This window comes from Eutrigla gurnardus (assembly GCF_963514095.1).
Source record: "Eutrigla gurnardus genome assembly, chromosome: 4".
NCBI lineage: Eukaryota > Metazoa > Chordata > Actinopteri > Perciformes > Triglidae > Eutrigla > Eutrigla gurnardus.
Window position 1 is genome coordinate 31,091,486 of NC_139918.1, and position 25,328 is coordinate 31,116,813.

General features: G+C 46.1%; 2 protein-coding genes across 6 annotated transcripts in view; both read left to right on the top strand.

Moving 5' to 3' along the window:
* The first annotated feature begins 555 nt into the window (after positions 1 to 555).
* ticam1 (TIR domain containing adaptor molecule 1) lies at positions 556 to 3,012 on the top strand. The gene is made up of 2 exons (XM_084007642.1): positions 556 to 794; positions 957 to 3,012. The coding sequence occupies exon 2, from the start codon at positions 1,088 to 1,090 to the stop codon at positions 2,819 to 2,821; it is 1,734 nt and encodes a 577-aa protein (XP_083863768.1). The 5' UTR covers positions 556 to 794; positions 957 to 1,087; the 3' UTR covers positions 2,822 to 3,012.
* A 1,311-nt stretch (positions 3,013 to 4,323) lies between these two features.
* camsap2b (calmodulin regulated spectrin-associated protein family, member 2b) overlaps positions 4,324 to 25,328 on the top strand; it is a 29,092-nt gene continuing 8,087 nt past the window's right edge. The window contains exons 1-13 of one of the 5 annotated variants that reach the window (XM_084007358.1): positions 4,324 to 4,881; positions 8,906 to 9,165; positions 14,152 to 14,331; positions 15,574 to 15,660; positions 18,688 to 18,720; positions 19,589 to 19,730; positions 20,780 to 20,919; positions 22,482 to 22,572; positions 22,967 to 23,071; positions 23,428 to 23,500; positions 23,609 to 23,881; positions 24,341 to 25,061; positions 25,169 to 25,315. In XM_084007358.1, coding sequence (XP_083863484.1) covers positions 4,743 to 4,881; positions 8,906 to 9,165; positions 14,152 to 14,331; positions 15,574 to 15,660; positions 18,688 to 18,720; positions 19,589 to 19,730; positions 20,780 to 20,919; positions 22,482 to 22,572; positions 22,967 to 23,071; positions 23,428 to 23,500; positions 23,609 to 23,881; positions 24,341 to 25,061; positions 25,169 to 25,315 — 2,391 coding nt within the window. In that variant the 5' untranslated portion in view covers positions 4,324 to 4,742. The remainder of the gene's footprint in view (positions 4,882 to 8,905; positions 9,166 to 14,151; positions 14,332 to 15,573; positions 15,661 to 18,687; positions 18,721 to 19,588; positions 19,731 to 20,779; positions 20,920 to 22,481; positions 22,573 to 22,966; positions 23,072 to 23,427; positions 23,501 to 23,608; positions 23,882 to 24,340; positions 25,062 to 25,168; positions 25,316 to 25,328) is intronic. The other 4 variants (XM_084007362.1, XM_084007359.1, XM_084007360.1 and 1 more) reach the window with 4 other exon arrangements.

The window sequence follows — 25,328 nt, forward strand, 5'->3', positions numbered from 1 at the left end:
TTTCCTCCGTGGATAAAAATACACTGGCCTCTCAGCAGGGAGAGAGAGAGGGAGGCGGGAGAAAAGACAGAATTCTTCTCCCTCTTCTGCGCTCCATTGTGCACAAGGAGCTCAAGACTTCACTATAAGTGTTGTTGTCTTTGTCTTGGGGGACAAGGGGGGGGGGGGATCAATGCTGTGAGAAATACACGGTTTCATAAAGTACATGTTATAGAAGTGAGCAGCAATGCTGGTCAACGTTTGAATATAGCATCTTTACTATCATACTCTTTAATACGTCTAAATAAAAAAGGTACACAGTATGTAAAATGCAGTATGAAAGCCAGTATGCTTTTCTACCCAAAGTCCTTTGCAAAGCAAATATATGAACAAGAGGGTCAAAGTTCAAGGTGCAGCATTAATATCTAGTACAGTATACAGCTGCAGTATGTTCTAAAGTATGCGACTGTATGTAGTATGCAGGGTTGATTTTCCCCCCTTCTTCCTGCTTGTGTCTTTTGTCCTTCAAGAGCTCCCGTACTTCATAAGCAGTGACGTCATCATTCTGTGTAAAAGTTTCAAGCTGGCCGAGGCCTACAGGCACAGAGGCACGCGCTCAATGATCTGGATCCCAGAAGTGTTGAGAAGACTCTGGACACGTGGAGTCGGCCTGAAACGTGCACTAAGAGCTTCCTGTTCAGACACGTTCTTCGTCCGCTCGAACTAAACTGGAAAAGGACACTCTGAGTGACTTCCTTATTCGCGCCGGGATCACAGGCAGTCAGTTCAATTATGGCTCCTGGGACTCCATGCCAGTGAGTAACGTCAGCAGGTTTATGATCCTTTGAGTCTCAGTTTGATCCACCTTCGATCTATTAAATGTTACATTTGCTTTGTTGGTACACAGTCGGAACAAAAAGCCCAACATGTTGTCATCTGACCATAAATCTGAACTTCTTTTTTTAATCTTTTTACAGAAACGTGAATGTCCAGGAAATGGTGCACCTCTCACTTCAACTAGTGAAGTCTGTTTTGAAGAATATGTCGTAAAATCCCGTTTGATGCCGCCAGCTTGTGTTAAAGGAGGCTGAGTAGCACCAAAAAGAACATGAGTCACGGGGGACAAGAGGATCCGGGGACAGGACTGAAAGACGTCTTGGACATTCTTATTAAAACACATAAGGAACGGTTGCTGAGCCTGACATTCCAGCTGGGTGAGTCTCCTGAGGAGAATATCGTGCACGCCTTGTGTCTGATCATTCTCCAGAAAGAGGAACGGGCCCTGAACAAACTGCAGATGCTGAAGGACAACTACCTCGCTACCCATCTAGCAGAGAAGTGGCAGGCGAGTGAAGGGAAATCAGAGGATTTTGCCGTTCACTGTGGTCGCTTTCAAGAGCTCACAGGAGAATCTTTGGCACCGCTGGCTCGTATTTTCAAGGTTTTATCGGAACAGAGGCTGTGTGATCCACATCTGAGGAATGTGGCGTATGGGAGAGCACTATCCGGTGACAACAGTGAGGGTCTGGAGTACGACCGGCTCAGAGAGGATGCTAATGCTGTCTGTGGGCCTGAGCTTGCAGCGGGGATGTGCTCCTCGAAGGATCTCAGGTCAGAGCTTTACCGTGATCCTCTCGGCACCCCCGATGAAGGAAACACCACTTTGAAAGTCACCCTGACTGAGGCTCAGTCTGGGGGAGCTCACAGTCTTCCCAGCCCACTGCAGGCGTCCTCTTCCATGCCCTCGTATCCGACACATCTAGAGATAAGCATTCCTACTACCGCCTCATTTCAAGCCGACAAAAGAAGCCCAGAAACGTGTGATGAATCCACACTGAAGAATCCCGTCCTCCTTGTTGGGGAATGTGAACTCGGGCAGAGCCACACATCTCAGCCTCAATGCAGCGAACCTCCTCCATCTTTGAAACACTCGAAGATGGACGAAACGTCAGAAGGCAGTAAGTCAAACAGTCTCATAACTCAGAATGAAACCACCAAACCCACAAGTAGACCAGACCTTTCAATACCTACTGCAACAAGCATCCTTCTACCCAAGATGGCCGTTCCGAATGAAACGCATGGAAGTGCAGAAGAGGAGGAAGAGGAGAAATTTTACGCGTTTGTCATCCTGCACGCCCCGGAGGACGAAGATGTGGCCGAGAGCATGAGGGAGAGAGTGGAAGCGGTCATCGAAAGCGAAGGCGCAACATTTTCCGTGGACTTCGCCATCCCGGGGAGGAGCATCCTGAGGTGCGTGGAGAACGCCATCAACAACTCGGCCTTCACTCTCCTGCTGCTCACCCGCAACTTCAACACCCGCATGCTGGAGGTGGAGATGGACTCGGCCCTCATCAACTCCATAAACAAGACACACAAGTACAACACCGTCATCCCTCTGCTGCCGCGGGAGAACCGCATGCCCAGAATGAGCCTCCCGACCGTCTTGCAGGCCATAAATTCACTCGAGGAGAACAGCAGCTTTGAGAGGAAACTACGAAAGGTTTTCACTCCAGCGAAGATTAGACAGCAGAAGAAAATATGGCAAGCGGAGCAGACAGTGAAGAGGGCGATAGAGAGGAAGGAGAGACTATCACATGTAAATCATTGTCAAACGCAGCTGATGAAAGAGTATGCATCAGCACAGTTGCTGGAGAAAGAGAGCCTGAGACTTTTCATGGCAGAAAAACTGGTCCTCGGTGCTGGAGGGCCGTTCGAGCCGCAGGGTCAGCAGCAGCCACAAAATATTCACATTGAAAACGCTCAGTACATTATGATTGGCAATGATTCTCAAATGAAAGTGGATTTGGGTGGAGGTGCAGACAAAGATGATGCAGAGGAGTAATAATAACCTTTAAGATGAACACAAAAAAAATGCATTTGTAGAAAAAGAGACTTGTGAAATCATGTTTTTATTTGTATTTGTTTTAACACTAAAATGGCTGTAACAACCGCTGGGAAGTAATCACACACTGATCTGTTGATTTAATTTAAAACCTGTTGGAAGGAAATTCAATAAAACTGTCAAAAGAGGAATTAAGTTTCTTCTTATTGATTTCAGAGGATAAAGAGAGCAGAACAAGGGTTTCAGGTGAATATTTAGAGGAGGACTGCCATCTACTGACCGATGTGTGAAGTACAGTTCCTGATCTCATCTGCTGTACGAAGCCACTGTCGACACTAGGGGGCAGAGTTGTTACACATTGCCCTTCACATGATCAGAGACATCTTATTATATATTACATATTGTGTGTGTGTGTGTGTGTGTGTGTGTGTGTGTGTGTGTGTGTGTTTTGAGGTGCAGTATCTTGTGTCTTTTCCACAAAGTGTCTTTGAGTATCCAACATGATTATTATTATTATTCCATGTTCTACATCCAAACAGAAGATGAATGCATTCGTGAAAACAAACACCTGATGGCCACAAGGAGGCCTAGAATATATGCTTGCCTAGAACAAATAAACTGAAATAATATACACATATTATATTATACACGATATACACTGCAGCCTGATTTACCAGACAGACTAATAGTTCACACTGGAAATTCATAACTTCCTTGTTGATAATGTTTTACATTTCTTCTCATATCTCCTCCTATACTGTTATGTTTGTGTGCATATAATTGTGTTTAGGTAGTGTTTCCCCTTGTGTTGTGTTTTCTGCTGACCTTTGACCTTACTGAGCAACACTGGAAGCCTCTCCGATGTCACTGTATAACATAAGCCTTGTTTCATACTCAATCTGCTCGTGTTATTGCTTATTTAATAAATGGTGGAGGCATTTTAAGAAACTTGAGAAAATATCATAATACAACAATGGAAAATACCAAATTCTTAAAAAATGTAGCTCCTAAACTAAAATCACGCTTTATTTTCTTGACAACTTTAACAACTTATAAAAGAAGTAAATAAATAAATCGCACGTGAACAAAAAGTGCTTTTTGAAAATCTTGCATTTTGATTAACATTAGCATTATAATCAAATTAATTAAATTAAATAGGATAGGAAAGGAAAAAGATAGGAAAAGTGATCAAAGATGGACAGACAGACAGACAGGCAGACAGACAGACAGACAGGCAGACAGACAGGCAGACAGACAGGCAGGCAGATAACGAAAGAACACCTGGGGTTTAGACAGAAACCTTACTGCCAGTTTACTCCACCTTGGTTTTGTGCTACTTTCTGCCTGTCTGACTGAATAGAATGGGTGGGTGGGTCGCGCACGCGCACTGCGCTCTATCCTCCTATCAGTGCCGCAGAGAAGACGCCGCGGAGAGAGAGAGAGAGAGAGAGAGAGAGAGAGAGAGAGAGAGAGAGAGAGAGAGAGAGGTTGGAAGGGAGACAGAAGACCAACATGGAGACGAGCCGCGTCTCTAGCTGATGTGTGAAGCGGCGCGTTGGACCGCCTCTCCTCCTCCTCCTCTTCCTCCTCCTCCTCCGGAGAACAGCTGCTCCGTTATGTCGGACACCCCGAGGAGAACCATGTCAGGGAATGGAGGAACCGTCCAGAGATCCTGCTGCTGATCCGGGCCGTCGGGCTTTGAGGACACCGAGGAGCGCCCTCTGCTATCCAGCTCCGACCACCAGGCCACCGGGCTCCAAGTTGTTTTCCCTCTCTCCCCCCTCGGGTTTTTCTTTTTTCTTTTTTTGAAGCAGAAGGGGAAATTTCGCTGCATTGAATTCCTTTGGACGGGATGTCATCCGCAGTCGGGATGCATTCCTCCGGCTGAGCGAGCCTCCAGCCGCAGAGTAGCGGGGTGAAGATGGGGGACGCGGCGGACGACCGAGCGGTGAGACGGACCTTCATCGTGCCGGCCATCAAGAGCTTCGACCACTACGACTTCACCAGGGCCAAGATCTCCTGCAGCCTGACGTGGCTGGTGGCCAAGGCGTTCGGCTCGGGTAGGTGGCGCCTCTCCGTCGCTCTCCTCTGGGTGAAACTACTGTAAAGATAATCCTCTAAAAACGGACAGATGTTTGATAAACAGCAGCCTGTAATCAGACACCCACGCTGTAAACAGTGTCCTTCATTGTTATAAATACAAACGGACATATTTCCTCTCTTTCTATTCTATGAAATACCAATTAATAACCAATTAATACCATTCATTGATTTAGATTTGCAGTTCTGTAGTTTTCCATATAACAATCTCTCCCTGGAGGTCACAGGTCAAATCTGCTCTCACTGCTCCAATCATGTCTCAGTGTTATTGATCTAACCTGTTGACGTTAATTACCCCCCCAGTGAGGCTTAACCCTTAAACACAAAGGTCATAGACACATAGAATGGATCTGCTGAGTCTAATTCTGGAATAAAACTGTCTATCTGAATTTCTTGCAGCCAAAAATTAAACAAAAATCCCAAATTCCTGCTTCCTATCACAATAGATGATGAAAAGCAGCAAAACCTCACCATTGAGTCGCTGTAAACGGGAGAATTAACTCTTTATCTGCATGAAATGTCAGAATATAGTAACTGATGTCCATCTTGAAATATCTCGTTTTATCAGATAAAACAAAGAAAAACAATCTTAAACTTAATCTGGACACAAGTATCAGAAGCGTTGCCAGTTAAGTCTCTCGTGATGAAGTTTCATCTCAGTTCCGACATGTATCCGAGTATCTCTGGCCCGTCTGCTGTGGTCCGGCGGCCTCATAAAGATGGAGTCATGCCAGCCTGCTCTCTTTACTCCGGCTCCTAATGAATGCCTTTAACTGCTCCTCCGTGTTTATCTATCGTCTATCTAATCTGACAGTTTATCTATCGTCTATCTTTTACTACGAGAGCAACGTGTCTTAGTTCAATAAGACCCGCCGCCTTGTTTCTTTCCCTTCATACCTCCGGTGACACAGTTTCAGCTCCCAGCAGCACCGGCGAGAACTGTGGCCCACTTCATGAGGCGTCCTCGGAGCCTTGTGTGGCCTAGTTCGGACAAGTGAGCGCCGGTTTCTCATCTCACGGAAACTTTCAGAATGACGGATGGTTACGCTGACCGCGTAGCAGGAGAAAGTAAAGGGGGGGGGTGAAGAGGACAAGCCCTGAAGTTAAACCAATGAAATCAAAATAATGGTCTTTAAGATGCTTGGTAGAGATGTGGACTGATGGGAAACATGTGGAGGTTTGTGAGGGGACGTGTTATTCATTTCACAGCTTCACTGTCGCCACACTTCAGTCCTCCTGTCGGCCTCAGATGAGCAAATACCAGCAGAAGTGGTGCTAACCTAAACGTATTCAAGTGGTGTTAAAGAACCCCAGACAAGTTTCAAGACATAAAACTCCGCCTGCCCCCCCCCCCCCCCCCCCCTCTCATTGAGAAATCCAGAATCTATGAAAATGCAAACATTCAGTCCAGAAGCTGATGTCAGCGCAGGCGAGTGCCGGAGGTTTCAGGTTGCACGTTGGACCACGTGTTAAGTGAGCGCTGATAAACAACCTTCAGTGGACGAATGTTTAAACAGTTTTCTAGGGAAACTCTGCACATGCATCATTCTGCAGCTCAAACGTCCAAGTGACGCAACAACAAGCCAAACACATGTTGAGGAGGAGGAGGGAGGACTGTAAGGAATCAATGCACGAGCAGCAAGCTGTTATGATTTGAATATTTACTGAAATATGACGGTGAGTGCACGCAGAAGGGTAATATCACACTATCAGCTGCAGCACAGACAGCACAGACGGCTGGACTGTGAGGGATTGATCAGATTGGCTTGAATGAAACATCCTCCTTCCCTGCGGTTGATAAGCTGAACAGCCGTGCAGAGATTTTCATGACTTTATGAAATGAGAAGCGAGCTCAGGCTGTCCAGCACCTTTCAAACCACATTGTGTAGGAAAATAATTACATATTTGATTATCCAGTACAGGAATACGTTTTGCACTAGGAATGATGCAGCAGAATACTATGAGAGATCATTTGTGACTTACCTAGCCCCCCGCCATCCTCTAGAGTTTCTCTCCCGCTTTTTGCAAAAAAAGTTGCAATAACCAACTGGACGCTACCTGCCCAGCACCAGCTGACAGCTAGACACGGCTAGTAACCGGCTGGTGAACATAGTGGAGCATTTAGTGGCTAAAGAAGCAGATATTTCCCTCAGGAGGTGGTAGAAACCAAAAACAGCTAAAAGGTTTGCTAACAAGTCATTCTATTATAGTTTAAAAGGTGCCTTTAACTGCAGTTTTAGAGTATTTATTTTATTATCTGGTCTATTATGGGAGATCAGTGGTTTTAAATGAACAGTGAGCCAACACTACGTACTAACATGTAAACCAAAGCTAATAAAGTCTTAATCTCTGTAATAACCTGTAATAACAGGCGGTAACGCAGCTCGCTCAGCAACTTTAACAGAGCCTCAGAGATAAACACTGCTGACCCTGGTGTTGTGTATGCTGAGATCCCAAGGGGAGCAGGCTTCTCCATGCCTGCACTTCCTGTGGCAGCTACTTCCTGTCCGTTTCCTCTTTGATGGCCGACACAAAGGAGGAGGTTTTTAACTTGACGAGGCAGATTTTCATGAACTCAGGAAAAACACTCCGTCGTAGCCTTCTTTCAAGGTTTTTTAAAAAAGCATTCTATTAACCTCGAAGCTTAAAGATGTCCGATGAAATACTTTCAACTAACTAGTAAAACAACGTTATTAACTTCACACCAACGTCCCTTTAATTCACTCATTTGTATTCACGGCGGCGTCTTTAAATACAGCTCCATTAATCAGCTTCATGGACATTCTGACAAAAGGGGGATTGATGTAATAGTTGAGAGGAGACACAGGAGGGCTTGTTATAAGATAGATGTTGATGTGGGCGAACATCTGCCTGTTGCTTTAAATATCTCTTTCCACCGTTGGAGGTTGGGAGGCTGCTCCGACCACAGCCGCCGTGAAACCGCCGAGGTCTGATCACAAGCTTTTGGAGTTTGAGTGTTATTATGTTCTGTTTGCAGCTCTTTGGTTGCTACAGTTTGGTTGTTTCAGACGATTCAGGAGCCGAATGCTGTACCTTTAAGAGTGTATTACTATTATTATTAACATAATATATTCCTTCAGTGTGATTCAGAGGAAGGCAGAGGAAATGAGCCCATACACCAGGAATACACACTCACACTGGAGCATGCAGCGTTATAAAGTGTGTCACCACACACACGCACACTGACACACACATTCCTACACTAAACTCTGAACACATAGAGCTGCATAGATAGAGGATATATATAATTGATGACTAGTGTCGTGTCACTTTGAGTCACAACATGTGGTTAACAACAACAACGTGAAGAAAGAAGAGGGAGTCCTGGACGTGTGTGTGTGTGTGTGTGTGTCCAGCTATTTTCTTCAAATCAGATTTACTTGGTGAGGTAACTGGATTAGAAGGTACTCCATGATGTGTAACACACACTTCCACCTATACACTCGACACACACACACACACACACACACACACACACACACACACACACACACACACACACACACACACACAGTGACTTTGTGCTCACGAGATGTCCGATGCTGATCTCCGGTCAGATAAGCACCAACAAAAGCACACGTGGACGGTGAAAACTCTCTACCCCACGTTTGCCTTTCACCTCCAACTGAACTCATTTTGTAATAATATGCGTCTCCGTGATGACGTTCGTTTGTGGTGACCGCCATCTTTTCTGGGTGTGTGTGTGTGTGTGTGTGTGTGTGTGTGTGTGTGTGTGTGTGTGTGCAACAAGCTTTGAGGTGGTTGTGGCCCTGAAGGCTCTGAGCTACAGTGTAGAAGAGCCATAGCAACAACAAAGGCAATAAAATAGAGAAACAATTGCAGCATAGCTTCTTCTTTTTTATTGCCTGCCTGCAATCAGCTTCTCTGTCTGGAGGGCAGGAGATGCATATCGATCAACCCATACACCCTGTCTCTTATTTCTGGGTGTGTGTGTCTGCTCAGATGCCGTACCAGAGGAGCTGGCCGAGCCTTTATACAGAGACCAGTACAACCAGGAGCACCTGAAGCCCCCGGTGGCCTGCCTGCTCCAGTCCGCAGAGCTCTACTGCCGGGCGGGAAGCCTGATCCTCCGCAGCGACGCCGTCAAACCTTTACTGGGACACAATGCCGTCATCCAGGCGCTGGCCCAGAAAGGCCTGTATGTCACGGACCAGGACCGCCTGGTCACTGAGAGGGATCTGACCAGCACGCCCATACACATGGTGAGTGGAGACGCACCCACACTTGCTGGTTCTCTAATTTACATTTTTGCATGTTTTTTTTCTGCCTAAGATTTCGTCTTCACACTTCAGAATGCTTATTATGTTAGTCGCCATGGTGATATGATGTGTGAAACGTTATCACTGGATTTTCATACGTATGCTCACACAAGAAAACACAGAAGCAAATAAATCAGAGCCGAAGGATTCATTTGAATTAATTGTACTCGCAAAAAAAATGGCTGCTTGTCCGAAACCCAAACGTATAACATTTCCGATGATATAAAGGCAGCAGATCCATGTGAGACGCTGGAAGCAGCGAATGCTTGATAAATAACTGGCTGTGACGTGTGATTTGCTGAGTCTTCGTGGGGAATAAGTGTGTGTTTGTGTGTGCGGCTCCATGTGGCCGACTGTTGGAAGATTTGAGAGAAAAACGGCCGCTAATGCCGGGTTTCCTATTGCAGCCCATCGCTCAGCGTTGGGTCTCCGTGTGTCTGAGTGAACATGGCGTAGAGACATTCTGCCAGGATGCTGGATGGAAGGACATAAAGCTGCAATGTTCATGTGTTAACATCAGTATCTCAAGAAACGATCATAGCTGATGACCTCCTATTGACTGACTTAATTGTTGTTGTTGAGCTGATTGTTCCAGCTTTAGAAGCGCCACCTTTAGGAGGTAGGAGGACTGGATTCTGCGGCTCCAGACTGCTCCCACATGCATGGCTGGAGACCGGGCACTTCTGCCGACGCCAAAGGTGTCTGCATTGCAGTGCACGCTCTCTCTCCCCCCTCCCTCCCTGCTCTCCCACTCCGTCTCCTCGTCTGTCTTCCTGTTCCTTCGCTCCTCAACTCTCTTCTTTTGTCCTTTCCTACCCGTCTCATCCAAAACGTTTATCTTTGTGGATTAAATGAGACCGGCATATTGTTATCTCCTGCATATTTGATTGAAGTTTAAATCATGTGTCACACACGTTTCTCTCGCCCGGCGTTTTGTGCTCTCCCTTTTTTAAAGGCGAGCGGATGATTAAAGTCACCAGCCGAGGGCATGTGTTGATGCTAACAGCTGATTGTTCTCACCCATTGATTAAAGGTGGGAATGATGGGCGGCGAGTAGCTGCAGCCCCTCTCTCTCTTCTCACTTAGGAAAGTGCATGTTTGTGTGTGTGTGTGTGTGTGTGTGTGTGTGTGTGTGTGTGTGTGTGTGTGTGTGTGTGTGTGTGTGTGTGTGTGATTTAGTGCACAGTTTAAGTGACAGCGTTAAGTAGACAAATGGAGCCCATCGACTGTTGACCTTCATTGGTGTAACTCACATGAATGTGTCCGTCCTTACTGCCCTTCTGCCTTCGTTAGATTGCTTCTGAGGAGTGGAGGAACTGCCTGTGTGTTTGTGGACTCAGCAGGATCATTTCTGTCACGCCGAAGTTGAGGCTTTTCATTTCGGCTGTAGAGAAAATGATGACCTCACGGTTTTCCAAATACTGTGCAACAGAAGAATAACATGTCAGGAAGGAGGAGGAGGAGGAGTATGGCAGTCTGTCAGAGAGGGAGTGGATATAAAGGGAGGAGGAGGGAACGGAGGGAAAGATGGAGTTTAGGGGGGGGCTGCCATATGGCTGCAGTCCAGGAGGAAGCAGGAAAGTAGAGCAAGAGAAGAGAGGAAAGGTGGACGGTGGGGAAATGAGCTGGAAGGAAAGATAGAGAGGCGAGGAATGGGGAAGGTATTGCCTCTCTGGCGGACGGGACGACGCGAGTGTGCCAGAGAACGGAGTGGAAAAGGCCCACAGTTAAATATGGCCATCTGGAAAGAGGAGGAGAGAGGAGGGGACAAAAGGGAGACGACGGGGGAGGAGAGCCGACGGAGAGAGGGGAGGGTGGAGGAGGAAGACGTGATGTGCACTACTGCAGCACTGTGGAGGGTGGGGTCTCACAGTGAACACGTCTGGTGCACAAATGAGAGCCCCCCCCCCTCCCTCCTCACACACACACACACACACACACGTACACTCACACACCTCCAAAGTCCTCCACCAGCAGTGTGCACATGGCCTGTGTGCCCGTGTCTCGCTTTACTTTTCCGACTTCACTGCCCTCCACGTGTTTAAACGACGAGAGGAGAACGTGGCGGAGAAGACGGAGCCGCAGCGGTAATTTCATTTTCCTGCAGAGGGACGTGCACCTCCACTAAAAGCCTCCCGCCGAATAGCTAAGCTTTGCAGGATTTGGTTAGGACGTGTGTGTGAGGGTGAGAGGGGTGATTATTTTTAGTGGATAAACGGTACACACTCAGATTCCAGCGTGACGTGTAGGTGTGAAGTTGTACGACAAAAACACTCGTGTTCTCGCCGTCTACCTGCAGCCAACGGACCCTCTTTGTTGAGAACGACTTTGATTATCTGTTTGCTCAGCTGTATCGTGCTTTCCTATAGATGCCTTTGATCAAGGACACACACACACACACACACACACACACACACACACACACACACACACACACACACACACACACACACACACACACACACACACACACACACACACACACACACACACACACACACACACACACACACACACACACACACACACACACACACACTGACAGAAGTAGTGATGCTCCTGAGAGTGATGTGAAGCATTGCGGCTCTTTATGACCAGCATGTGCCATTTCCACAGCCTTATAAGGCGTGTCTGTCACCATCAGTGGTTTAGACTTGCTTCTGTGGACACACACACACACACACACGCACACACACACACACGCACGCACGCATGCACACACGCGCACACACACACACACACACACACACACACCGAGGTCTTTGTGAAGGGATAATAGACTGCACATGGCTTTTAAACCCATGCAGTAGTGTCAACAGTAAGAACGGTGTGTAGATATGTATGCAGTGTCTCCATAGACAGACAGACAGACAGGCAGACAGCCTGTCTTCTTGTGCACACACACATGCACACAAATGTACACACATGCATGTAGATGTGTCCTTTTAGAAACGGTGAGAACAAACCTACAACACACTTTAGGGTTAGTTAAGTGCTGTAACTATTGTACTGTGTGTTATTACTCTAAGTCTACTCTCAGCAAAAAGAAAAATATTATCATCTTCCCCCTTTTTTGTTCTCCCTCTCATTCTCCTTGTTTGGTTTATAAATGCAAATGTTAATTTACAAAAACGCCAATGAAACAATTGACAAAGTGATTTGTCATTACTAGTTAAATTCAAATGGCTTCTTCGTCGCGTGAACACACACACACACACACACACACACACACACACACACACACACACACACGCTTCTTAACATTAAAGATGTGTGGGGGGGGGAGTTCAGAAAAGCTTCAATCACAGAGAAAGCTTAGTGGGTTTTCATGGAAATCATGTTTTCTGGATCTTCAGCTCCAGTTTAAGCTGCTTGGGCTGTCTCTCCCCTGTCTGTCTGTCTGCCAGCCTGTCTGTCTGTCTGTCTATCCCTCTCTTTGTCAGTCAGACCGGCGACTGTACCTCTGGATGAGAATGTATGCGATGTCAAATATCCTGTCTGCCAATATAATGGCAATATCCTGTCTGTCGACTGTTTCATACCAGACTGCGATCCAAACGATGCCGTTTACACATTTAATTCACTACAGCTGAAGCGTTTCAGTGTAAGATACGTATCTCCCAGCATGCATCATCATGATCCCCCAGCATGCATCATCATACAGGCCAGTGTCGGCATCCTCTCTATTTCCTAAGATCAGACACATAAGTCCAGTTTGTTCAAGTATCTCAGCACTTCTTTCCAGGAGGAGTTTGCTTCTAGCAGCCATGTTGCTTTGGTACAGGCTGGCTGTTTAGACTGGCAGACATTAAGCACCAGCACAGTCAGGGTCCTGGATCAGTCGCTGATGTCTTGGGGGAAACACTTAGTCACTCTGGCTGTTAGAAGAGACGCCGTTATGAATAGAGGCCTGTGCTCGACAGTCACCTGGGTCACAGAGCACCTGACTCTAGGTGTTTGTTCAGTTCGGCTGCACACACACACACACACACACACACACACACACACACACACACACACACACACACACACACACACACACACACACACACACACACACACACACACACACACACACACACACACACACACACACACAGGAGGGTGAATGTTTTTGAGTTGACCCGGTGGTTGGACAGGAAAGGGAAGGGGAGGTCTGCTGGTCTGACCGGCCTGGAATGGGATTAGAAAGGCCAGGAGAATGTCACGCTTTGTGTGCTGTAGGTGTTGATGGCTGGTAAAACCCCATTAGGTCATATGTGGACTAGAGCGGCCGTCCTACGTGTGCAGACGTTCAGGAGAGGGTTTCAGGGCGGTTGGAAGGATGGCTTTGATTCTCCAAAGATTCAGCAACTTCCTGGTGTCCACAAAACCTTTTCTGATGACCTCACAAGACGGGGTGTTGGAAGCGTTGCAGATGTACCGTTGGTACAGGAACCTGGGTCTGCTACATACACATCTAGCAACCATGCAAGATCCTTGATTACACAGCAAACACCAGCACAGTGGCTTGACTGAGCTCTGTTTGAAGGTCACGAATGAGAATCCAGGAAGTAAAGCCAGGGTGATGTTGGTTCCTACTGTAACTAAAAAAATAGAAGTAAAACGCCCCTGAAATACCACGGTATGGGAATATTTAGACTCAAGACAAATCTGTATTTGTTTTCCCAGGAAATGACATCATCAGGTGTTCAAATAATCAATGTTTCTCTTCTAGAAATCTGAAACCTGTGATGTCATCACATCACTCGGGAACTTGTTTTATCTAATGAGTTTTTGGTCACTTGGTGTTTAAAAATACACAGAAATGATGTTTCTACCGTCAGTGTGATGCACTACATGGAAATACAAAGTTCGGCCTTTAATCACCAGTTTGATGCTTCCTTTTGGGAATAAGTGGTGGAGTGACCTTTGCTCATGTTCCTACAGAGTTCCCACCTGGCGCTGATAGACACCCTGATGATGGCGTACACTGTGGAGATGGTGAGCGTGGAGCGGGTGATGTCCTGCATCAACAGGTTCTCCTCCGCTGAGCCCTCGCACAGCCACGCACACGCCCAGGAGCTGCCTTACGACACCGAGGACGCCATCGCCACCTGGATCAACAAGGTATGTGTGGTGGATGAAGAGCTGGAGGCAACCAGCTGTTGTCATGAGAGATAACTGACTCCATCTATCCTCCTCTGGTCTGCTAGAGCAGGATCGGGAGGGTGACGTCAGACCCGGTGTGGGCTGGAAGCTTTAAGAGGGCAGTGGTTAAGTCTCTGGGATTGGAAGCTTTAGTTTATTTCTTCTTTTTACAGATTATTTAGTCACTTTTACTGGTCTTACAGCAGATGTTAAGGGAATGTTGATGGTGCTTTAATTCTACTTCGAGCCACGGTGGTTCTTAAGGGTTAAAACCGTTTCCACACTTAAAATATCCTCAACTTCAACCCATCAAGTTCATAAATGACATCTTCATGCACATTTGACCGAACTAGCTGATTTCAAGAAGCTTGTTTATTTGTTACTAAATGGACGTCGTTTAACAATTCTAATGCTTTAAAAACAAGTGATGCGTTACATTTAAACTGTTCTGCCCACATTTATTACATATTATAGATACACAACATATTTATACACAAATAGGTTGTAAAAAATGAATGACAAAAAGTAACCTTAACAGTTTATCATTAGAAATGTAACAATTAATCTAGCCGATTCACTTATTTGTATTTAATATATTATTTTTATATTGTTGAATTCAAAGCACATTTAAACAAATGTGAACATAATTAATGATTTCATTTATTTGATATAACTTTAAGATGTGTTGTGGGTTCTTCTGGGTTAAATAATGGAGCCCCAGTGTGCTGCGTATTAGTCCATTAATCGTATCATGGACCCTGACGTTCCTCCCTGAAGAAGCTCGTGTACTTTTCCAGCGACCGACGGGGACACGACACGTTTACAGACACGCACATTAGAAAACACTTTGGCCATTGTCTCTGTGTCGCCCTGAGACATAGACATGTGTGGACGTAAGCTTTAGGGGCAGAAAAGCACTAATTGTACAGAAAGGGGGATATTTTCTAAGAAAAATACTGTTGGAGGTCAGCTGCATGTTGTAGCTGCATCAGGTTACGGTGATATTTAACATCAACGGCTCAACGACAGAGCAGGTGGTGAAACATTCTCTTTTTATGTGAGGAGTCTCCTGTTTCTCCTCTCTCCATCACAGACTCACCATTCAGTCTCTGTGTGCACAACATGCTTGTCTGAAATCTGACCTTGGTCTGTCTGTCTGTCTCACTCTCTCTGTCTGTCTGTCTCACTCTCTCTGTCTGTCTGTCCACTCTCTCTGTCCAGGTGAATGATCACCTGAGGGACATCCTTGTCGAAGAGCAAAAGCTGAGAGAGGCTTCCTTCCAGGAGTCGAACACAACAGCAAACAAAGTAAGAACACACGGACACAAACATTCAGTCAGTGATCCAAGCAAAGCTGGGTTTAAAGGGATATTTCAACATTTATTCTGCATTTTAAATACGGAGCTAGCTTGGCTACCTGCTTCCGTCAGGTCAAACTCTTCCCACCAGCATCTCTAAAACTCACTAATTAACAGATTAAAGAGATTAACAGATGTCTTCCGAAAGTAAAAATTACAATTTGGGGTTTTAGAAGGAGTTTCTTGCGGCCCAAATGTTGTTGTTTGTGGACAAATTAAACTGAGACAAATACAGCACATTCATTTGTGAGCTTTTGAGGTGTTGTCAGCATATTTTTGTATTTTTCTTTAGAAAAAGCGAGGCTTGCTGTGTCGCCCTTATTTCAAGACTTTGGGATGAAACTAAAGTCATCTATGAGAATATCAACCTTCTCATTAACTCTCAGCAACAAATGAGTCTATTTCTACAAACTACTACTTTGAGAACAGCAAGAAAAACCTTTATCTATACATGTCTTTATCTGATTTGCTTTTGTTGTGAGTTTTAAGCCATTTTTCAATAGGTTTGTTTTGTCTCCCATGTGTTAGATATTTAAAGGTATAAGATTTTAAATATGTCCTCCGTTGACTCAGGCATTAGGACATGTCTGTAAATCAGAGGAATAAATGAACTCATTCTCAGACCAGCTGCAGAGAAATGTTGGCAAGAGTCACAGCACCGCTGTTAGAGGAGATAAAGACATGTGGAAGAGGGAGGGAGGAGAAATGACACCGGAGTGGGAGACATGGAGAGAGCCGCTCAGCTGTAGTTAAAGACAGTGAGACAGACAGAGCCGGTGTTGTCATCCTGCAGGCCTCGTGGTTATGTAAGGGCCATGTGACACAGCGAGTCGCTGTCTGGGACAAACACACAGCAGTCTGCCGCTGTGCTCTTCCCCTCACTCCACCGTCAGGCTGCAGCACATTGGCCGATAAGGTCACGACCCCTCGCCTCGGGTCGGCGCTCTAAACCAGCGACACGGAGGAAGAAGTATAATCGTACTGCTAGCGTACGCAGGGAAACATACAACCACGGGAATGAAGAGGTAGACTTCCTCCAAGTCTATACCAAGTCAAAGATGTAAACACTGATAGGTTGCCATGGTAACCTGTGTGGCTGCAAAGATGGCTTCAGTTAACTAGTGTGCTAATCTTTGTCTTGAGAGGTTAAAGGTCAGATTCAATTAAAAAGCTGTTTCAACCCTTTTACACTAAATCACACACCCGGCCAAATTGTGCACCCATTTCTAAATATATGCAGAAAAATGCAGATTTATTTGTATAATCAATACACTGCTCAAATATTCCTCATCACCTGGGTTGTTCTCACAGTACAGAAGCTAAAGTCTCTCTAACGTCCGTTTCATTAGGACTTTAGAGTCCACAGCCGTGCTAGCTGCTCTGCGGTCCTTTAGCTTAATGCTAATGGAAACGTGCTCACAGTGACGATGGCAAGTTGCTGATGTTAACAAATAATGTTAACCCTCTTAGTTTAACATGTTAGCGTTTTCTAAGTTAGCTCTAAAAGTGGAAATAAGGTGGAATTTAAGTATTTGGTGCTATACTAAAATGTTAGATGGGACATGAATTTCTAAACTCAAAAACCACAATAGTCAACTTATGGTGGTGTTAGAAAAAAGGTCAGGGGATCACCAACGTAAGGAGGGTTCATCCTCTGGGAACCATGATTTCCTATACTAACTTCCACCCCATGAGTTAAAAATCAGACATTTTAATCTGTGGTGGACACACAGCAACAATGGCATTATCATAGATTAACTGTAATCATGCCACAGGTTGTAAAATGGTCACGACGACTCACGAGTGTTCCCTCAGTGGACCTTTTTCTCTTCAAAGAGCTGTGTGATGTCACAGCAGCTACATCAGTTTAGAAGGAGCTTTTATCACCGTCTTGTTTGTGTGTCGTGTTGTGAGAGTAATCACTGCATTATTGCTCTGTGAGCCGGTAACACACACGAGGTCTGTGACCCGTCCAACGCCGACTCCCAGACTCACTCAGGCAACGAGCTGCACCGAGGGAAGAGGGAATACGACGTACGCTCGGCGTCAGTCAGCTGCTTCCTACTGCTCACTCCATCACACAGCTCCCTCTCTGCCTTATCAGCTTTAAAAGAAGTCCATTCACACACACACACACACACACACACACACTCACACACACACACACGCACAAGCACACACACACAAGCACAAGACGCTCCTCGGTCTCATCACATCTATTCTGGGCTGGTGTGAAAACTCTTTAACTGCGGTCTCATGACTAAAAGCTCAGCGTCTGTGTGTGTGTGTGTGTGTGTGTGTGGATGCTGTGAATGGAAGCTTGTAGCTTGGAGGACTTCCATCACAGAGTTTTAGCTCCCATTTCTGTCTCCTCGTTAGTTTGCAACATTAAAACATCTAAAAAAAACAACTCCATGGGCTTCAATAAAGTTTGGTGGAATGTTTTGGACAAAGCGTTTCCCAACACGAGATGAAATACCTCGACACTTCTATGGACTGCTATGACATGCTGTACATTTGTGTTCCCCAGAGGATCAACCCCGGAGTTTATGACCAAATACCGTCCAAACTCCAAAACCACGAGCCTCAGCTGCACTTTGTGTTCAGTGTTTATGAGCTAATCAGCATGCTAACAAGCTTCCAACTGTACACACAGATATTTCAAGTATCTCTGCCAGAGAATTGTTTGTTATGTGACTTCAGTCCATTTTAATAGCTCTTTATAAGGAATTATTCTGGTTGGAATTTAACAGACTTGCATTATGTTTTAAGAGAGCACCTTTTTGCTGCAGATTTTATTTGTAGAGGGGAGACGGTCCTTTGTTTGCTAGATTACATTTAGAGGATTGTACACCCTTTGAGTTCAGTGTTAGAGGGTTCGTCTCACCCAGTCCCAGCTGTAGTAGCTGTTATTGTTGCCGTCGGCCTAACGCCTCTCTCACTCTCTCCTGTTGTCCAATCATCGTCCACCATCAAGTCTCCTAGCAAATGGTACTGGAGATTAGTACCTGTAAGTCCATCCATTCTGTAGCAGTCGTCTTCACCGACCAGCACCAGCTGCCTCCTTCACCACTTCACCGTATATCCCCTCCGTTCCCCTCATTGCATGTAAGCCCCCCATCATACCCCGGTCCCATACTCCCACCCGACCATCGTCCCCACATTCACAGCAGCCTGATGGAATGATATAATAACCGTTTTAAACTTCACGCTTACAGTCGTGCAATCTACCCAGAAGAGCCGTCCAATTAGTATGATCATAGAAAACCAGGCATTTATCTTCTGTAAGACTTGAACACATAAGAAACTAATGGCACAGTCCCATACACGGTATTGTGAGGCGGTTAGAGCTGCTGTTATTAAAGCTTCTATCGTATCTCTTATAAAATTAACACGTGGCGCCACTATAGCGTACTATGTGTATAGTTTATGGGTACTGATACCCTGAGGAGTATTTGGTTGTATTCTGTGGTTTTTAAAGGCCTCGAGAGACAGAAAGGATGGATGCAGAAATTATTATTAAACGTTAAATCACATGGCCTCTCTGACATATAAACAACTCACTCTTTACATTCCTTCTGGACAACCAATCGCTCGTCACAACCAGTGAAAGGGAGCAAAGTGCTCGAGTGTCAAATTGAAGAAGACTGTAATTAAGATGGTAATCTAATGATTTGCATGGTGAGTTATTTGCAGTGTTTGCCTGAAGCCCACCCTGTGCTTGAAACACCTTTGTGATGGAGTTGTGCGTGAGCGCTGGTGCATGCAGAGGAAAAGTGTTTCTGCAGATGTTGCACCCGCAATTAGAGAGCCAGCTGTACACATCCACCCCGGTGACACAAATAGGTGATGTCTTTGTGCCGTTGCCATGGTTTCAGGCTCGCTACAGGAGGGAGCATGCCCAGCAGAGGAGCACTCCACCGCTCCCCCTGGTGGAGAACCTGCTGAAGGACAACACGGACGGCTGTGCCCTCACCACCCTGCTGCACTTCTACTGCCCGCAGGCCGTCAGGCTGGAAGGTGGGACCGCTATCCGTCAACACGGCCACTTCATCTCACCAGACACGCCCACTTTGATTGTCATTATTGCAAACAGCATATAAACTAAAGTCCACTCACTTATACAATAAGAAAGGGCAAACAATGAGCTAACCACAATGACTTTCAGTCTCAACTTGTCAGCACAAAGGAGGCTCTTCTCTGCTCTCACTGCTACATACATTTGAAAAGAGGGCTTCAAACAAAAGGCACGATTATCATCAATTTGCTCTCATTTTCAGGGAGTTTTCTCCCCTTTTGAATGTATAAGAAAGTAAGTCAATTCAATATAACAAATGCTGATAGTGTAGAAGCCTTTTAATGATCCAAATGGAGGATGTTGTTTTATATGTTTACCAAAGCAAGGCGCTGTGAGGCAGAGAGGATTCAGGAAAGACACACGGAGAACAAAGACTCGTTTCCTCTCAACTCGTCCACGCCCTCATTTCTAAAAATGCCCAGAGTAGGGCTGTGATTGGTCAGGACGGGTGTGTAACGGGGAACCGTTAAGAGGAGTCGCTGGCTGCTATTTCAGAGATAAACAACTGTCGTGTCGGTGCTCTGAGGCTCTTGGGATTGAATATAGTCCGCGGGGCGCTCATACACATGTGGACCATATGTGGAAGTGGGTTGATTTAGGTATCCTCGCTGGCAGCTTGATTTACTGTAAGAATAATAAAGGAGGGCAGTAAAGTACAGAACGACATCATTCCAGAGAAATCAGCTGCTGTAATGTTCCGTTGTGCCTGGACATTATACATGTGCAGGGCCCTCCTTACAGGAAGGTGATAAATCCTGATGATTCATCCAGAGGGACTTGAAAAATGTGTGCCGTGAATTTTTTCAAGGATTTGTAGTGATTCAAATCAGCCACTGCATATGGTGCAAATTCTAGTGGGAAAAGCAGGGCACTCAGGTTCCTTTTTTTTAACCATAACTATGCCTTATCTCTTCCTCGTCTTCCTGTCTGGGCTGTGCTATCACTCCTCCCTGGTGTGTGTTTATGTGCGACCCCTCCCCTGCCGGAGCAGATATCTGCCTCAAGGAGACCATGTCTTTGGCTGACAGTCTGTACAACCTCCAGCTGGTGCAGGAGTTCTGCAGGAGCAACCTCAACCACTGCTGCCACTTCAGCCTGGAGGACATGCTCTACGCACACGCATCCATAAAGGTAAGGATTGCATTCAGATGTTTAAAAGAGAAGAGACGTGTGTGTGTGGAGGGTGTGGACAGTGCCAGTTTGATCACGATGATTCAGTCAGAGGAAGAAAGAAAATGGGTTTTGGCGAACGAGGAGAGTTCGGGAGGGAAATTACAAATAGGCAAAAATGAGTCATGCAAGGAAAAGTTTCATGATGAATGTGCATGAGCAGGATTGGATCTCACGGGGGTTGTTACTGTGTGTGTGTGTGTGTGTGTGTGTGTGTGTGTGTGTGTGTGTGTGTGTGTGTGTGTGTGTGTGTGTGTGTGTGTGTGTGGATGTATTAGAAGGGACAGAAAGATCATTTTGCAACAGTGGGTAGCTCTTTACTGCCTGATTAAATGAATATAACAGCCTGTGCGCGTGTGTGTGTGTGTGTGTGTGTGTGTGTGTGTGTGTGTGTCTAAGCGAGTGTTGGTGCTTTTCTAGTACAAATGCTGCAAGCCGAATCCCCCCCCCCCCCCCCCCAAACACAGAGGACAGATTCTGCTCTGAGGAGATTCACAGTCCTGACCCGTCTCTGCCTGCCTCCCTTGTCCCCTCCCCTCCACAGCCCCTCATCTTACCAAACAACACAATCTTTTAACTTCAGAGTGAGCGTCAGTCCTCGGGCTGAGATGTCACAAACATTTGTTTCTGATTAATGACGTGCTTATACTGTACAACCTAAAAAGCATCTCTGTGCCATCCAGACATCAGAGGCCGTGTGGGAGCATAGTATGCAGGGAGCGTGGGTAGAAACATTGGGATTCAAGTCACGGTCCAAGCTGACCGGGACTTTCCGTTCTTCAAAACAACTCAGCAGACGCTTCTCACACTCGTGCACACTTTGCTCTGTATTTCTCCCTCCCGCTCTCATTCACGGCATTGTTTATAGTGACTGTAGTGCTACAATTGGACAAGTAGGCAGAGGAGGGGAGGAGCGGGAGAAAAGTGGTGATGAAGAGCAGCCCCTGCCTCTTCACCACTCAATCAGAACCAGATCCAGTTATACATATTTGGGTCTTTTCCATCCCTGCTAGTAAATAAACTGATGTGTGTGTGTTAACAAAGAGGTGTCGTCCAGATGAATCATGTGAAGGAGCCCCGAGAGCCTTTCTGTTTCGAACATGAAGGAAGTCATCATTGATTTGGGCACATGTGACATATTTAAACTGAACTCCAGATGATGGGTTTGGCAGTTTTCATTAAACATGCAGACTATGAAACACGTACTAATTGTCAAACACACACACACACGCCTGAGCCTGTTACCTAGCAACGGTTTGCAGGCCGTGACCTGACTGATCTGTCACAATGCTGTATGATATTGCGATTGGAGCTCATCTAACATCTTAACAGAGACACAGTGAGAAGGAGCTCAGAGACAAATGTTGTGCTAATGACACTAATAAACAGCTGAATATATGACTGCAACATTAACCTTACTTAAAGGTCTGTGTGTGTGTGTGTGTGTGTGTGTGTGTGTGTGTGTGTGTGTGTGTGTGTGTGTGTGTGTGTGTGTGTGTGTGTGTGTGTGTGTGGTCTTGCAGAGTAACTACCTGGTGTTTATGGCTGAGCTTTTCTGGTGGTTTGAAGTGGTTAAACCCTCATTTGTACAACCCAGAGTCTTCGATCCAAACGGTACAGTACAAGTTAACAATGACATCATCAGCATGCTATTCTTATCATGATAACGATGAAGATTTCAAATTTCAAATTTATTAAGGGATAACCCCTTGAGATGCATCATCTCGTCTTCCAGGGGGTCCTATACATCAAAACAATCAGACAATACAATACAATACAATACAATACAGTCACATATACACAACACAAAACATACACTTAAAGTGTACACAACAGCTCCCAAATCCCTCCCGCCCACCCCACCCCATCAGCCCATAACCCCATCACCAGGGCAAAAAAAGAAAAAGATGATGATGATGGCAGTTTAGCATACATGCATGCTAGCAGCTAACTAATAACTAACTGGAGGTTGCTGTTGAATACTGATTAACTGTCTGTCTGTCTGCAGCCTGTGATCCTGTATCATCCTGTAGAAATATGGCTCCTGTGTCCAGTCCAATCAAACAGAGCTATGAGGACGGCCCCGACAGCCCTGAGAAGACCCCTGCACAGGGTACGATAGGTGTAATCCATCTGTACAAATCCATACGGTATCACTATTCATATCAACAGCTTTCACGGACCTCGACCACTACTTTGTCAGACCAAACATACTGGTGTGGTAAACAGACATGACACTATTATCTGAGGCGTGAGCACAGAACTGAAGAATGTGTGGATGTAGGAGGTTTTTGAAACCTGAGGCCCTCTAGTGGCTGATGTACGTACATGCAGTTCCTTATGCTATGTTTTGGAGGGTTACACAGATTTAGCTATTATTTATCATAGAGCACTTAACCTGTGAACCAAAGATGTTGATGTTGAGAGAAGGGATTTATAGCCTCCAGTAAGAACCTTCTTTGTCTGCAGCAGGTATAATGAAGAGGTCTACCTCCATGTCCTACGTGGATGGCTGTGTCGGGACATGGCCCAAAGAAAAACGGTTAGTACCTAACCTCCACTGTGGCTCAGCAAGAGCAGATGAAATTCATCCACTTACATCTGTGAAGTGGTGCCATTAAACCAACGATGTATTCCCTTCCTCCCTCAGCTCCTCCTGTCGGGGAATCTCCTTTGAGATCCCTCTGGACGGAGACCCGCCCTGTGAAGGGCCCCCCCTCCGCGGTATGACCCGCTCCGCCAGCAGTGACGGCCTCGGGTTCAAAGTTCACTATGCACCCCGAGGGGGCATGAAGCGCCACCTCTCCCTCATGCCCGTCGACGCAAACGGCCAGAGCAGACATATACCCGAGGAGGATGACGAGTTCAACTCCCAGAAATCCCTTGGGCGGAGCAACACATTCTCACGCAAGAACCAAAGCAGGTACAGCAGGGATTTTTAAATAACAGACACTTCTATCCTTGTTTTGTTATTTTGGGGGTTCAGTAATTTTTCATACCAGAGATAAATGAAATGATGGCTTTTAAATAAAACACTTTAGAGTCTGATCAAAGCTATTTATATTGATTGATTGATTTATTTGGACATTTGTGTGTTTAAATGATAAAAGGATGTATTGATCCTTATTATATCTGTGTAACCAGTAAGATTAGTTTGTTTCTGTTGCCCGTCAACTTTCAACAGTTCATTGTACATGTAAACTTTACAGATAAAACACAAAATAATTAGCTTAGATCCCACAAAGAATGTGTGACTTTCAGGCTCTGCTAAAAAAAAAGTTTAATTTAAAAATGTTCAAACTGCATGAAGAGACAAAGAAGAGAGAAGTATATAAGTATAAACTGTTACTTCAAACCGTTTTTTACCCAAACCCGTCTCTAGGTACTCCAATGGAGTCCTCCCAGACAGCAACCACAGCCCCAACAATCGTCACGGCAACCGCAGCGGCCACGTCAGCCCATCAACTCCTCCGAGCATCGAGGAGGCCCTGAAGATTATCCACGACACTGAAAGGCCCCACGCTAGCCTCGGCGGGGGGGACGGAGACAATGGCTTCTTTCTCCACGGTGCGGAGCCTTCAGGCCCTCCAGGGGCCCAAGGTCAAGGAGACGACCTGGGTTCAGCTAAGGCTCGGCTGAACGACCACGACCCCAACTCTTTGTCCACTGATGAAGTTGACACGGGCATCCATGTGAGGACAGAGGACATCCAAAGCTTGGACGAGGACTCGTCCTCTCTGAGAGACTATTCAGACATAGACCCAGACTGTGAGGCCGTGACCCGGTCGTGCCCTCTGCCTGACCAGCAGGAGGAGGAGGGCAGCGGGGAAGGAGGACGGAAAGTGGCGGGCGGTGCTGCCCCCGTGGGTGAGAGGGGAGATGGAGGCGACAGGAGCTCCCCCTATTCCAGTCCAGCACCCACAACGCCCAGATCCCACACGGTCAGCCCCGCCTCGTCCTCTGGAGGCGGCATGGTCCGGATGACGAGCTTCGCAGAGCAGAAATTCAGGAAGCTGGAGGGAAGGAGTAGCGGAGGAACCACACCAGAGAGCTCCGAACTCAATGTGCCGTACACACACCTGCCAAAAAGCATTTCCTCTCAGGTTCGTGTCCTGGTGTGTCCTCCTTGTTGCAGACAGAAATACCATTTGGAGTGAGGTTAGTTGTTTGCATACTATTCATATCAATGATCTTTGCATTTTTCTTGTAGTTGTCGACGCCTCCTTTGCCGATCACATCTCCCTCTCCAGTAACGCCCTCCCCCAGAGACCCCTCCCACATTATAGCCTCGGAGATGATTCAGCTGAGGATGAAGCTGGAGGAGAAGCGGAGAGCCATCGAAGCCCAGAAGAAGAAGGTGAAGAGATAGA

Coding starts and splice junctions, on each gene's coding strand:
- ticam1 (XM_084007642.1), top strand. CDS start 1,088: ATGAGTCACGGGGGACAAGAGGATCCGGGGACAGGACTGAAAGACGTC.